Raw genomic sequence first — 16,220 nt, forward strand, 5'->3', positions numbered from 1 at the left:
CGCGACAACTTCCCTTCAGAACCCTCCCCCAAACTGTGCAATACGTTTTAGAACTTTTTTAACTCTAGAAATCACAACATACATCAGCACAAGAAGAAGAGGCACATTAAAGTCCTGGAGTGGCCTAGTCTCTAGACCTTAATCTCGCTCCCTCCACTCCGTCTCAACTGCATCAACTCTGGGTGCTTGGGCTTTCACCTGCTCAGCACCTTGGCTGTGGAACTTGCTTCCGCCACACATTCAACATGTAGATACAGTTAGTTATTTATTTTTTTTATTACTAGTGACATCTTTTCCAGAAAGCTTTCAATCTGTAGTTTCATTTTTATTTTATTTTACATGTTTTGTTACACCCCACTGTACTACAAACAATACCAGGTTGTAATCTTTTATTCTGTATGTGTGAAAGCTATCTTTACTATGTAAGGTGTCCTTCAGTGCTCAGAAAGTCTGCCAAATAAAATAATGATAATAATTAATATTATTAGCGGTTGCTTAGGCCCCTGACCGATAGTGAGCCCCCGACCACTTGGGGAGAGGGGGCCACAAACAAAATGTTGCTTAAGGCCCCCAAAAGGCTAGAGCCCGCACTGGCTGCATCAGAATTAGGTTCAATACTAGCCTTGAGAGACATATTATTCCTTTACTGTCCAATTATTTAAATAGTTTTACATTACGACAGATCATTGTTCCATAAACTTTATGTGCTAGACAAGGCCCTCATCCCCTTAATTTTATACAATTTCCCTTTCTGCATGTCTTTGTTGCCATTATGGCTGCCACTCTCCAGTAGCATGCAAAACCCACTGTATACATCAGACACTATCCTCCTATCAGAGATTTTATCTGATGATTCCGATCATTAGGAGAGTCATTTTTCATTCAGTTCACCCTGTAAAGACTGGGACAGTAAAGAAAACATGTTTATTTTGCTCTACACTCGAGGCATATGAAAATACAATTAAAATATGAATGAGGCTAAAGCAAAGAACGTCACCTTTTATTTCTGTCCATTTTAAAATGTATATGTTTCACCAAAGAATAACAGCAATATCAGAATTCCAACCCCCCAAGAGTTCAATCTCGTCCGAAAAACTGGTGACTAAAACTGAAGGATCAATTATAAGGTGATAAACCCAGTTTTAAAATGTCCTCTACATGTACATTGCTATCATAACTTTCCTCTGAAACACATCAACATTAAATATCTGATTGCAATGTGTTTTATTGGACAACCTGGGAGGTGTAAGAAGAAGGAGTGAATGTCACCATGGGCACTTTAGGGATGTTTTTGCAGTTCACAAAGGCCTAGAAGATTAATAACCTCAGTTAGCATAAAGTAAAATAATTTTAGCACTGAAGATGTTCTGAGAATAATAACAATATCACAATTTATATTTCATGTGGTTAAAGAAAAGGGAAGTTTTCATTCCAAAATCATAAACCACTGTTCTTGAGGCAGGCAAGTTCAGTTTAGGGTTGTTTGGACTATATTATTTCATTTCGTGGGTCCAGCTCAGCTCTTTTTCCCTAACCCCTTTACCGTGTGTTTATAATAAACGTTTTATGTTTGACGGTAGCTTTTGTTGTCTGTGTCGTTTGTTCCCACTGTTCATGTACACTACACCACTTTGCATGAGTTTAATGTTACGGGTCTCTGTACCATCCAGCCCAGACTGCTAGAGCCACTGAACAGTAACATATGCAGTGTGTGGGGGCCAATTGGGCTGTCACGCCCAAATTCTATTCACCTGTCTTGTCCTGCGCCTCACCAGTCTCCCGTGATCTTGTAATCCTTTGTGTTAAACCTGTGTTCTTCCTTTGATCTGATTATCAATTCATCTTGTGTTGTCAGGCCATGTCAGTGCTTTCTTGTCTTCCCTGTCTTTCCTGTCTGAGGCCCAATATGTGCTAGAACCAGGTTCAGCGTTTGCATTTACTTTAACAGCGTTGTACAGCCGAACAAAGAGCATCACATTTGCATGCTCAATGTTGGGGTATTTTTTATTTGTAAGTGTATTTTTAGTCTACATATTAACATTGTATTTGTCACATTCTGCCGTGCCAGTGAATCCAACGCCCTCTCCCACATTTCACCACTGGCACCTGTTCTCATTCATCACGGACCCTATTTAATGTTCCAGCTTCCCCAATGTGCCCAGGCAGCCTTTGGTTTTACCAAATGTAACAGTGTTCAGGGGTTTTGTTCCTGCCCATCCTAGTTCATTTGTCCAGTTTTTTGTGGTTTAGGTTTCTGTTCATTTATTACTGACGACCGTTCTCCTAGCAAATGTGTCCTGCCAATGATTTCAACTAGTTATGGGAAAGCAAACTTTTCTGAAGCATTCAATGCTTTGTCCAAATTGGGATGAAAACGGTTCATTGTCTGAACTCACAGCAGTGGTGACACCTGCTGGTCAGGAATAAATGTCACATGTTTAATGTTCATGAAAATGTACTTTCTGCTATGTCCTACAGGAATCTGTGTGTGTGTGTCATGGTGCAGGGGGTAGATGTGCGCTGTGTCAAGGGAAATTATAAACCGAGGTTCGTATCCCTCATTCTTCTTGCCTTTCCAGCTAGCATGTTTCAACTGTGCATCCATAATTATGTTTTGTATTATTAAGGTAAGTGTCACAAGGCACCAAGTAAAATGAATTATTTAAACAACAATAAACATTATCGTTTCCACTCAAAAACTAAACAATGTGGATTCGATCTCACTTCATAAGAGAGCGTTTGAGTGTCGGCGTCGCTACCCGCTGCGCCATGGTTCGATTTACCACATAGCTAAAAAAGTTTGAATATAAATGACTAAATAAGGTGACCAGTAGAGGTCGGTGTTTGAATGTCTCAGGCATGAACAACCATAATAGCCTGCATTTTTCATGAGGCACGTGATCAAACGAGGCTTCTGACTTCATTTATCACATGGTACTACACTGATACAGGCCTTGGCCCTTTCACATGGATTCAAATGGGTTGAAATTTCAAAGTCAGCCCCGATCGGAAGAATTTGATTAAAACTTTTGCATCCTTGGTATTTTTAAGGCTGCGGAAGACAAAATACTAACATTATGCCAAAATAAAAATAAATATTTCAATAAGTGTGCTGTCACAGAAAACCTAAACCAATAAGCCAACTGGATTCAACGCTGTGACTGTGATGTCAGATTGCTATCTAATTATCAGCTTTACCTACTTAGCTATCGTTTATGTGCAATATATGGGAAGCACTTGGCATGGAGGACTTGGCATGGAGGACAGCCCCAGTGCCTGTCAGTGGAGATGGACATCTGCAGTCCGCTTCGAGAAAACGCATGGGATGAAACAAAGCTTTGGGCTTCATTCATCACCTGGTGATCATACATCTGAATGCTACATCTCTACGAGAGAAACGCCAGAGTTAAACATTTATAAAATATGCTGGACCCAGTGCTTGATATTAAAAACTGACGAGCAAATGCAGTGTCACCAGTGTTTTCAGCACAACGATATATGAAGGTAATAACTGGGAATCGAACCCAGCTTTCAAAAATAATACCAAAGTGTTCTCGCTAGTGGGGTGCAAGACCGTAGGGGGTCCTCTTGCACACTTAATGCACCCCTTCCACAAGTGTGCATCAGACCAGACTTTGCGATAGGCTATTACCCAGAATCCCTGTAGTGTCGTGGCGTTTCGAACCGCTAACCAATGGGGAAGCAAAACGGTTGTTTTGGTGCAGGTAGCACAACCGGGATGAGTGGCGACATCGGGGACGTGCAATGGAGAAGAAAGAACGGTCCCAATTCTGCTCTTAATATCTTCGCGGAAGACCTCAGGGTGCAGTGTGGATATTGGGACAGGACCTAACATGGTTCCCTGGTGGAAATACATATGTCTAGTCCTGGTCTAGTCTATAGGTTTACAGAGGAATATTTCTGTTATGGTTATACCTGCCCCTTGGGAATACCCTTCAGTTTTCCCCATTTCTTACATCAGATACAGGAGTTAAACATAAACATACTTTTCCTCAGGGAAAGAGAATGAAACATAATCAAATTCCGTACACAGACATTGCTAGTTATAGATTTTATTCATCAGTAGCAGCGGAACATTTCACAATCAATGTGTCACAATTTGTTCTAATGTTGATTCATATGAAAAATATTGGGTGCACATTATGACATATTTCTAAAATGGATCTTAATGTGTGACAGAGATATGTAAATGTATTAGGAATAAATCCATTAGTTTTGTTATATTACTTGGCTTTCATATGAATTTTGCATGTCTCCAATTATAACATGTCATGATCTCCTTAAGGATTTTGGGATTTAAGATGTCTGGGGTCTAAATGGACATCTAGTTAATCTCTAGAAAGGGTCTTATCAGTGGATCTCTTAGACAGCCTGGGCCAGACCAACTCTGTTGTTCTGTCGGTCAAAGATGGAATAATACTGTCGAATGAAAACATCTCCAAGAATCCAGAGCTGGTCAAAGTCGCTATAACCAAAACCTGTAATGCAGCCATAAGAGCTCTGTAGAGAGAGAGAGAGAGAGAGAGAGAAAATCAGAAATGTCTTTACTTATTTGTATTACGCTGGTGCCTTTTCATGAGAGATATTAGACCTTTTGCTCCAGTAACTAAAATAAATGGGTTTCAGGTATACATGTGGTCTGGTTGAGGAGCTCAAACTAACACTGACTGTGATTGTAACATCTGGAGACCTTCCATGAAGAAGCCTCAAGCCCTGATTCATTCTTTCACCTGTGCAAATCTACCAGAACAACTAATAGCCCAACATAGAGCTAACCAGTTAGATTGACAGACTAAACACACCACCAGCAACGATCAGACAAGGTCAGAGAGATTTTAACGGCATGTTTGTTATTGGGCTCTACCTGGATGGTGTAGGCGGTAGCAGGCAGAGTGAAGGCATTTCCGTTGAGTGTGAATGTAATCTCAGGTGTGCTGGCAAGGTTGCCGCAGTTCAATGAGTTCTAGGACAGAAGTAATATAGAACACGTTACATGTTATTGTGTGGTTAAGCAAGGTGTAATTGTGAAAAAAAACAAGTGTGTGTGTGTGTGTGTGTGTTTCATGTTTTAAAATATCAACAGGGACAAAAACGTCCCCAAACGATTATACGTTAAAAGAAGGATTCAAATTGGGACATTCTTCAAGTCATCATTTTGAAAAAAGGGATTTGTTTAGGGCAACAGTTACCAATGGGGTTGTGATAAAGTTTTGTTTGTTAGGTTAAGTTTAGACATTAACTTTGGTTATCAAAGTTATGCTGAAGTTACTAAGATAAGGATTAGAAAAATATATTGTTTAAGTGTAATCAATGTGTGTGTGTGTGTTTGTGTGTGTGAGAGACAGAGAGAGAGACTCTGTTTGTGCAAGTGTGTGGTTGGACTCACCTGTCCATACTGGTTAGGTGTGAACCCGAGCACGGAATTTATGTTGCTGATGTCTCTGTTTGGCCCGACGATCCGGGAGGTGCCAGTGTCAATAATCGCCTGGCAACCACCGTTGCAGGCCACAACGTTGCCATTGATGGTAACACTGTAATGATCAATATCAGGAGAGTCTGAGTACTGGCTTTGTGTACAGTTGTATATTATGTACAGTATATTTCCCTCTCATACATGTGTTGTGTTTTCATTCTGAGGTCTCTTTGTGAGGAAGGTTTTTCAATATTATCATCAAACTTAGAAAATAAAGTTGGTTCTGCCATTAACTTAAACACGGAAGCAGCCATGTACATTCTAGGTATTCCAGTGTGAGAGATCCTACAACACCCCAGAGATTTGCAACTGTACCTGTCCATGCTGACCTGCCAGTAGGTCTCAGAGGTCAAGGGGATCCAGGTGATCTGTCCAGTGTAGTAGCTACTCTCGATGTCACCAAAGGACACCACGCTGCCCTCAGCAGAGTTGCTGTTTGTGGAGGAAGAGAAGAGACCATAAGGTAACTGCTTAAATTGCCAAAACAGACATTTCATTTTAAAAACACTATGTCAGTTTCACTACTATTAACTCAGTAGTCCAGGGTACCTGCTGAGGTAGACTGAGAACAGGTTCTGGGACACCAGGCCCTGGCTCATCATGTTGTCGAAGACAGGTGTGGCCCCAGAAGCCGCAATGCTGGGGAAAGCCAGTCCCAGGGTGCCGTCAGCAACCATGTAGCTCATGAACGTAGCTTCTGTCTGACTGATACCAAAGATCTGCTGGTTCACAGACAAGCCTCCCACCTGAAAACACACATGCAGCCCACATCAGCTACCAGAAAACACAGGACCAGAATAACGCGTTCAACTGACATGAACGTACCGAAACAGTGTCATAGCCCAGCCTTCCAGTCATGCTGCCGGTTCCATAATGAATAGACAGAGGCTGGTTGGCCCACTTGAAGGTGCTGGACTGTGAAGGGTTGAATTTGACATGGTTCTCTGTAAAACACAATCAGGCTGATTGGCCACTGAACCAACAGGTCCATGAGGAGTCTACTTTGTGTCCCCTGAGATTAATTGCACAGCCTGTGGAATGGAGGTTAGATCACAGGGCCAGTGTGGAGCTACTAACTGACACAAGATGGCATGGAGGTTAGATCACAGGGCCAGTGTGGAGCTACTAACTGACACAAGATAGCATGGAGGTTAGATCACAGGGCAAGTGTGGAGCTACTAACTGACACAAGATGGCATGGAGGTTAGATCACAGGGCCAGTGTGGAGCTACTAACTGACACTAGATGGCATAGAGGTTAGATCATAGGGCCACTGCGGAGCTACTAACTGACACAAGATGGCATAGCTGTCACCGGACCCCTCCGTCTCTGTTCCAAGGTGTTACGCTGCTATATTATTGTGCTGGGGGATATGAGGGATGTACTACTAACTTTTCTCAGTCTCCTCCAGTTTTACATTTTAGGAGGAGATGAGATCTTGGTCCACACCTGCGGATTACCTGGTTTGGGGGGCCCGTTGCTGTCCCTGTCCTTGTCCACCTGGTCATACTTCTGACCTAGTCTAAAATCAAATAGACTCTGGATTTAGCCCGGAGAAATGTATTTATTATTCCAATTGGACTCTTAATATCTCACCCGGCACAGCCAGAAGAGGTCTGGTCACCCCTCTGAGCCTGGGTCCTTTCTAGGTTTCTTCCTAAAATTCGACCTTCTTAGGGAGTTTTTCCTTGCCACTGATATTCAACACTACTGTTGTTTGCTCCTTGGGGTTTAACCCAAAGTGGTCAGTGGGCATTCCAGGCCGGATGTCACTACTTGGACATTTTGGGTCCTAGATTCATTTCTGTAACCGATACCATGGATTATTGCATATCCTGGTATTCACCACACCCTCAGCTACAATAATAACACATAAAAACAGACTTTTGAATCACCATTTAGAAAACTCATCTGTTGGAAAGGCAAAAGACATATTTTTCGGGAAAACATTTCTGCCATTCAGGATGATAAAATTGTATTGAAACCCTTATGAAGTTTTGTTTCAATTGTATTCCCTGATAGTTTCATGCCTTTACTGTCATATTACATTGCATTTAGTTGAAACTCATGAATAAAACAAATAATAGAAGGTCAAAAATATAGGCACCCCAAAAAAGTTGGTTCTTGTACCTAGAAATAAAACCTTATAAAATAACTTAGAAATAAAAACTTTTTGGGAATTTTTCCCTGTGATGAAGCCAAACGGCCACCAGATGGCAGCACGAGACCGTTAGATAGTTTTGACTTAATAAAATAAGAAATATTACAACTTTTTCCCAAAAACCCATGAACATCCTCATACTATGTTGACAAAAAAACGTTTTCATATCATTTTTATAATACAAACGACATAATAGGGTGCCATTTATCAGAAATAGCGATGTACTCACTTATAATCTGGATGCGTCACCTGTCTGAGCTGTCTCAGCTGGTTGGTCATTACGCGTGCCTGGTAGAAAGTGTTCCTGGACAGAATAACCTTCCTCGGCCTCTTGATTACGTTCAAATATGTTCTAAAACGTTTTGGATGAAAACAAAGAGCTATCTTGCATAAGCGGAACGAAAACTACTAATCGCCATTATTGATCAGTGATCGTTGAGATCCTCAATTTTGTTTATCGTCTCTATGGAAGTGACTTCTATGACGTAACATCCTTCCTAGGTTGCAGAGATCATGTTTCCCCTAGAACAAATATGGTACAAGGGCTATTTTTGATTCGGGCAAAAAATAAACATAGGAAGACTTGGCTAATTCAATGCGTAATGGTGACCGGTTTGGTCCAAATCTACCAGGCGGACTCTATTATCCATATGTATACAAACTATTTTCCAGTCGCTTCGTTAGGATGCCTAGATGTTAGCAAAAGCCTGCCGTAAGATCCTGTAGATAATTTTTCAGGATAATTATGGAATTGTAGCCTACGCAATGCGCTTCGGTTGGCGACCATTCTGTGGAGTCTGTTTGGCTGTTTATTCCCATAGGGATAAACGTTCCTTTTGTTTATCCACAAACTGATTGCTTCACGAATATGTCTAGATATAATCCCCCCAAAAAACTACATCATAACAGCCTTCTGAGAAACTCATTATACTGTGTATATGCAATGAATGCAAAACACACGTGCATCTTTTTGTGGTTTTTATTATCCATAAATACAAGAACTGAAAATCACCATGGGGTTTTGATTCTAACACAAATAACAATAAAAAAAATAGAACTATGCACATTTACTGGGATAAATTGTTTTACCCAAAAATAAATAGGTAAACAGAAAAAGTATTTTGTAGCTGTGCCACAGATGGAAGCAGTTCCTAAATGTTCTGTGAAAAAAAAAAGAAAAAATAACTCTTTACATGAATCAGTTACCATGAATCAGGTCTTACTCAAAAATAAATGAGCACCCACAAATAGTCTTTTTAGCTGTGCCACAGATGGAAGCAGTTCCTGTCTGCAAGCAAACAGAGTGGCACATCACATTCACCGCATTTCCAGGGAGTGTCTTTCTTTACACCATTTCGCTTGCAGAGCTCACACCTGAGGCGTCCAGCTGTGGCCCTCGAGCTTTGGTCAGTTGTCTCTCTGGTAGGCAAAGGGGTATGTCCGGTTAGTTTTGGTGTGGCAGCAACAGCCAATGTCACCCCACACAACTCAGCTGCAAGTTGCTCAACAAACGCCTCATGTGTCAGGGGCCGACTCTGTGCACTCTGGCACAGCTCCTGGTGGAGGATGTAGCTATTGGTAATAGCAATGTCCAGGAAATGGAGGAAGAGGGTCCTGTACCACCTCTTGGTTATGTGGTGCACTGAGTAGTACTGGATGAGTTGGTCAGACAAGTCAACACCTCCCATGTACTTATTGTACTCTATGATTGGGGTTGGGATTTGAATGTGACTTGTCTCCCAGTGTCCTTCCCTGCTCTTCTGCCTTCTCTGTACTGTGTCACCTGAGTATGCAGGATGAATGGTGGAGCACATTGAGACTTCCCTGTTGTCCATCCATTTTGTGAAGAGGAGGTCGCCGTCTCTAATCCACCTCAGGGATCCTCTTGGGGACTTCCTGGTCAGGGCATTGACCTTGGTTTTTGGAGCCTCCTTCCTTCCTTCACGGATGGTCCCACAGGCTCCAAATTTCAAGGACCTGAGGTGTCTGAACAGATGTGGGCCGGTGTAAAAACTATCACCGTACAAGTGGTACCCTGAACCAAGGAATGCTGGCTTCATCAGCCCCACCACAGAGTCAAAGGACAGTCCACAGCCAGTGGCAAACTTGCTCTTCCCAGTGTAGACTGTGAAGTCACAAGTGTACCCATTGCTGGAGTCTGCCAACACAAACAGTTCGAAGCCCCACTTTGTAGGTTTGGCCTTCATGTATTGGGTCATCCCTGTTTTGGCCTTTGTGGCAACCATCCGTCCATCAATGGAGAGGTTCAGCCGGGGCTGGTAGAATGACTAGCATGCTATTTTGATGTCATCCATGAGTGGCCTCACACGGAAGAGCGTGTCATACTCAGGGGTCCCTTCTTACGGTCGTTGATAACATCCTAAGCATTCACGAGGTGTTACAAGCATGGCTTGCAAAAACATATACCCTACCAAACAACCCTGTGAACTTATCACTAAGTCAGTATGAGTACAAACCTCAATAAAACCTAGAGCAAATCCAATGTTATCCCGGACTGGGTTCCGTTACTTATTTCATTCTAGTCTAAGTTCTATATACCAGAACAGTAGGTTACTAACTGTAACAACAAATCAAGAACGACCCTGTATAGAATATGTGTTCTATTTACCAGAACAGTAGCCTACTATGTAACAATAGGCCATGGAAACCAATTTACGCATTATGAAATAATCATGGTGATCCCAACATGACTGAAATCTACTTACATTTCATCCTCCATTCGATCCATTCCATCGATGAAATCTTCTTCCTCGTCAGTAAAAAAGTCATCCGGGCCAGAATCTGCTGCAGCATCTTCATCACTTTCGAAGATCTGTTCCATGACTTGCTGGGCTGTAAACCTTTTCGCCATCTTGCATAAACAAAAGTTTTCGTTGTTGAAAATGTTCTTTGTTGGAATAAAAGCAAAGCAATTTATCTCTAGATACTCTCTCGACTGATGCGCTGGGTAAGTAGAGGCCACTTGGAATGGGTGCTTGCGCCTTATACCTGAGATTCGCAGGGTATGCTAATTTGAATTGCTATTGAATGCCAGGCGTCAGATGACATAGTACACACACCGTTTGCGACTAGTCAACAAAGATTAGCCTTCTAAACAGCGGATATAACTAGGCTACATTTCGTGATGTGCGTAATGGCTCCCATTTTTGGTGCAACTTTGCGGTCGTCTTACGAAGGCTGTGATGAACGCATGAACACAAATCTTATATCAATCGCTTCATTGGAATGTGCAGCACACGGGAAAGGAAACAGCAAGTTAATAGCTATAACCATTCGGATTCTACGATTAGAAATATACAGTGTCCGATTTTCCGCGATACTGCGGATTCCGACCCGGAGGGGTTAATTAAGGCCGGGTGTCTCTGTAAAGCACTTTGAGACAACTGCTGTTGTAAAAAGGGCTTTATAAATACATTTGATTGATTGATTGATAGAGGTTAGATCACAGGGCCAGTGTGGAGATACTAACCGACACAAGATGGCATAGAGGTTAGATCACAGGGCCAGTGTAAAGCTACTAACTGACACAAGATGGCATGAAGGTTAGATCACAGGGCCAGTGTAGAGCTACTAACTGACACAAGATGGCATGAAGGTTAGATCACAGGGCCAGTGTAGAGCTACTAACTGACACAAGATGGCATGTTAACCTTTTATAGATATCAAACCTTCCTTTTTTTATCGACGTTACACTTGGGTAAAAGAGTCACCGGAATTGGATCATTCATTGTTTATCAGTTAATTTATAGCAGTTTTTTTGCCAACACACATTGCGATGGTAAATAAAATAAAGAATATGTTTTATTGTGTGATACCAATGTTTTCCATTGACAATTTCTAGCCTTGAACCACGCTACTTTTTGCTGCGACTCACAACAACAGGTAGACATGCAAGATATCAAATTCAAAGTCAAAATTTCTAGGCAAAACATTTGCAGTTGTTTTAGTTGAGGTAGTTAATGGCTGCAGTGATCTCAATCTTGCTAGCTACTTTGTTTTATTCAATCAGACAAAGTTGTGACGCTTTAACACTGACATGGTTCTTCTATGTCAAAAGAAACCAGACTCTTTTCAACATGTTTTATACTTAAATAAGGTTTCGGAGACTTCTCTGACCACACAGTGTGTACTCACGGCAGGCTTGGCTGGAGCAGTAAACAGAGGGCACCCACAGGTTGGAGGAGCCAGTATCAAAGATGACCTTGAAGGACTGGGGAGGAGTTCCAATGGAGATCACACCATAGTAGGACATCTGCCGAGAGAGGATTACACAAGGTGAGCAATTCAGTATGAATAGACAGTTGTGCATTATGTCCATAGTACACTTTATCAATCGCTCCCATTGGGGACCAGCCTGGTATCGTACCCAAGTTAATAAACTACAGTTAATAAACTTCATGCATCTACATATCTTAGTCACTAAGCAGACGGAGACGCTCATCCAAAGCAAGGTAGGGTGAAGGGCCTGGCTTGTGGATACGTAACAGATCTTTCACCTTGTTGCGTCTGGGATTTGTGGTCACCGGCCCTATACTCAAACGGCTAGGCTAAGCGTCAGTCTCCGGCTTACGTCGGCATCATTGGTCATTCCCTCGTCTCCGGTCTGCAGGAACTTGGCCATGGGGTTGTATGGGTACTTCTTGCTGACCTCCTCCCACAAACCCTTCTCCATCAGGGTCTCTCTGGCCGTCTTCCCCTTGATCAGAGAGATCCTGGAAATGCATTTACACTTTGGTCGTTTGGCAGATTGCACAGGCAGATAAAAAACAAACATTTAATGCAAAAAGGAGTGAAAGAACAGTCTGTTGGTACTTACTTGACATTGCACTCAGAGATGGCCACCAGGGCACACAGGACTACAGCCCACTTCATCATGACTCTGTCTGGTTCTTGGTTATTGGTGAAGTTAGAGCTGGAGAGGCAAGGCTTTATATACAGTTACGCTGGACACCAGAACCCACTCACCCGGTGGTCATTGACCATGACATGCCCTCTGTTATCATACAGTAGCACGGGAGTATCGCGTCCTTGACTGGCACGGTATCTCAGGTGTAGAGCAGTAGAGGGCTTGGGTCAGAAGTACCGCACTACACAGGTAATATGCTGTAGTTCAGAACACAGTCGATATCTCAGATTCAGATTGTGAAAGTGCGATATACGGTTATGTGGGACGGCTATCTACCAAAAGTAAATAGGTTTCAGAACAATGTTGAATTTACACTTCAGACTTGTTTTCATTCACTTCGAGAGGGGTCAGCTGAGGTGGCTTGGGCATCTGTTTCGGATGCCTCCGGAACGCCTTCCTGGGAAGTTGTTCCGGTCCCGTCCCACCGGGAGGAGACCCCGGGGAAGACCTAGGACACGCTGGAGGGACTATGTCTCCCGGCTGGCCTGGGAACGCCTTGGTGTCCCCCCAGAAGAGCTGGAGGAAGTGTCTGGGGAGAGGGAAGTCTGGGCATCCCTGCTTAGACTGCTGCCCCCGCGACCCGGCCGCCGGATAAGCGGAAGATGATGGATGGACTTGTTTTCATGAAATTAACACATTGTACGTTTTATGAGGTACAACCAAATGGTCGTTGAGGTCATGACATAGCAGGCCTTTTCTCTTTTGTTTTTTATTTTGTTCTTGACTGCTTTATTGTTCCTCAGTCAGAGGTGAAGACAGATGACGGCACTTATTTCCACCGGACCCAACTGCTTATATTTAGTGGTTCTTTTGAAAAGCAAATTATATCCAAGCTTAATTGTACTTATTTCAGCAGTTAAAGGTCAAACATCTCCTTAGAACATATTGATTGTCAATCACTGTCATAATTTAATGATGTAATGAAATCCATAGCTAAATATATGCTGCCAGCACCAGCTTTGTCATTTTCTTTAAAGCCACACATTGAGATCAAGAGTATGATGGCCCTTAACTAAAACACCAGAGAAATCATCCCGTGGGTTCTTTTTGCTTCAGCCCAGAGCGGGGAAGGAGACCAAATCCAATGCTTGCTGTGCTGAATATCTAGATGTTATTTTCATAGTAAAAACTGCAGTAAGATTGCGTGCTAATCTCAAGGCTTCAGTATGAAGGTCAAGAGTGAAAAACAACACTTGTGTGTGGTAAACATCGTCTGTGATTGGCCAACAAAGTATGTCTCTCTAGTATCAGTGAGATGGATTGGCAATTCATTGTTATGCTGGGGTGAGACCTTCCAAAAATTTAGTAACTTCAACATCATTTTACGTTGCCTCACCTTTATGGAAAAGAACCAATGTAATGTCATTTGACTTAGTCAGGAAGTCAGGAATCCTGTGGGAAAAAACGCAAGCTTCTAGCATGTACAGTTCAGAGCAGTTTTTTATATAATAAAAATGTACATTACGTTTATCATTAACTTCCCTTACATTTTTAAGAATTTAACTGATTAATGATCATTCATGTAAATTTTTTGGAGAAAGGACTAACAGTTAATGAAGTTAACTTTTATAATTGTGCCCATCTATGGATACCGCCATCATTATGGTTAGCCATTTTTCAATACAAGCTAGACAATCTTCTTACATCCCTAGGTTGTGGAGTTTTGATATAAATGCAATGTTTGACAGTCAAACGCTTTAGCCAAATCAGTTAAAAAGTCATTCAATATGTCTTTTTGTCTTATGCTGATGTGTAGTTTTTGTAGCCTTAGAGATTTGGTGATGTCCCCATGGCTCTGAAGCCTGGCGGAACCTTAGACAGAAAAATATGTGACCAGATGGCTGTTTGACTGTTTGTTGACCAGGCATCAAAACACTTTAGACGGACATGGCAAGATTCAGAAAGGCCTCAAGGAACAATGACAGCAGCTTCCCAATCCTGTGAGATGACAGCTGAATGTATTAGAGATTTAAGAGGCAGATTATATGGGCTTCGATATTTGAAACAGACAATCTCAAAAAATGTGGTTCCAGTGAGCTGTTGAGGTCTTAATGCATGTCCAGTCTTGACAAAAGGAACTGTAGGTCTCAACATTTTTGATTTGTCAGACCTTAGATTATAGGTATGTGATGTGGCCCTTTTTTCTTTTTTTTGTATTTCTTTTCCATGCGTCCCTTCAAAACATGTCCCATTCTACACATTTCAATACTCAAAGTAGTTGTCATTACAGTGTTACAATGAACAGCAAAGTTGTGGCTTGTACTGGTGGCTGCCAGGCGATCGTGGACACTGGAACCTCTCTGATTGTTGGGCCAGACAGTGAGATCAACAATATAAAAAACTTGATTGGAGCCACAACAGACCAGAATGGAGATTTCTTTTTTATCCTTGTGGGGACCAAATCGCCAAACCTTACATCTAACACTTATCCTAATTCTTACCTTAAACTAACTCAAACCTTAACCTAACCCTGATCTTAACCTTGACATCAACTGGGGTACCTTAAATATTCTAGATAGAATGAAAAATCCACAGACTAATCAGAGGACCAGGACATTTTGCATCAGTAGCAAAGTCATGTAAAAGACAATACGACTGATATAGAAAGACAAGCTATCAAATTTACAATAAGCTACAAATATTAAAACCAGCAGAGACAGGGGCAAAGTGTTATTTTTGACAAATATCAATACTTACAGTACTGTGCAAAAGTCTAAGGGCCATCTGAAAAGTGTGTAAAGCTTTTTGTCTTGGTATTAGAGGTCTATTTGCTTGAAAAACACCATATAACATTAAAATGAAAATAAACGTGAAAATACATAATACAAATGAAGAATAATGTCTTGAGGTAATTGATAACTTGTGAGATGGTTAGAACTAATGTCGTAAAGATGAGGAAGTTGAAATCAGAAAACACAGAGAAAGCCAAAAGGAGAGCAATGGAAAATCCTGGAAAATACAAATTTACCACAAGAATAATTGAAAGAAATACACAATTTCCCTAAGCAAAATTCTTCAGTTCTAAGAGGAACCACAAAAAAACACATTTGTTTAAAAAACACATGATGTTTTTGTTAGTTTTCATTGTATTAATGTTTCTGTGTACTGCAATGTTATACATTGTATGTTCTGAAAAAGTAGAGTTACAGTTTAGAGAAATAGCTTTTGCACAGTACTGTATATTTGACAACCAGACTTATATTACAGAACAATAGAAAGTAGTATATAAACACAGACAGATTTACTGTACTTATGATCATACAGCACAACAAGACTAGCATCTGTGATAGTAATTCCATCGATCGGAACTCTTAAAGGAGCAAGGTAAGACAACATTTTCTTGGCACAATTAGCAGTTTATTTGCACGTAGAGAGACGCGTCAAAAGCGTACAAAATAATCCTCTGAGGAAGATACATGAACAGTCAGTATTTATTACAGTTAAAAGGGGTGTGGTAAGTTGCTGCACAGCTGACCTAAATCAATAGCACAAATTCCCTTTGTTCACAACCAAATGCCAGTGTTACATACCAGGTAATAGAAAGACAGTAATTTCTCAAATGTACATTTGTTCAAGAATTTCCATAACACATTACAAAAAAACAGCACGATTACCTATTCGGACAATCCTCGACTTGG

At 41.4% G+C, this 16,220-nt stretch overlaps 2 protein-coding genes across 2 annotated transcripts; both read right to left on the reverse strand.

The window, feature by feature from the left end:
• Positions 1–4,253: 4,253 nt before the first annotated feature.
• Positions 4,254–12,603, reverse strand: LOC114828695 (pepsin A-like). The gene is made up of 9 exons (XM_034295954.1): positions 12,493–12,603; positions 12,247–12,388; positions 11,811–11,928; positions 6,320–6,438; positions 6,044–6,240; positions 5,810–5,926; positions 5,408–5,552; positions 4,886–4,984; positions 4,254–4,521 (listed from the first exon to the last, which is right to left on the reverse strand). The coding sequence occupies exons 1-9, from the start codon at positions 12,549–12,551 to the stop codon at positions 4,384–4,386; spliced, it is 1,134 nt and encodes a 377-aa protein (XP_034151845.1). The 5' UTR covers positions 12,552–12,603; the 3' UTR covers positions 4,254–4,383.
• On the reverse strand, positions 8,727–10,515 carry LOC114840496 (piggyBac transposable element-derived protein 4-like). Its single transcript, XM_034295955.1, has 2 exons — positions 10,382–10,515; positions 8,727–9,641 (listed from the first exon to the last, which is right to left on the reverse strand). Exons 1-2 carry the CDS (start codon positions 10,495–10,497, stop codon positions 8,912–8,914), a joined length of 846 nt encoding a protein of 281 aa, XP_034151846.1. The 5' UTR covers positions 10,498–10,515; the 3' UTR covers positions 8,727–8,911.
• Positions 12,604–16,220: the final 3,617 nt, after the last annotated feature.

This window comes from Esox lucius, chromosome 12 (assembly GCF_011004845.1).
Source record: "Esox lucius isolate fEsoLuc1 chromosome 12, fEsoLuc1.pri, whole genome shotgun sequence".
In the NCBI taxonomy this organism is placed as follows: domain Eukaryota; kingdom Metazoa; phylum Chordata; class Actinopteri; order Esociformes; family Esocidae; genus Esox; species Esox lucius.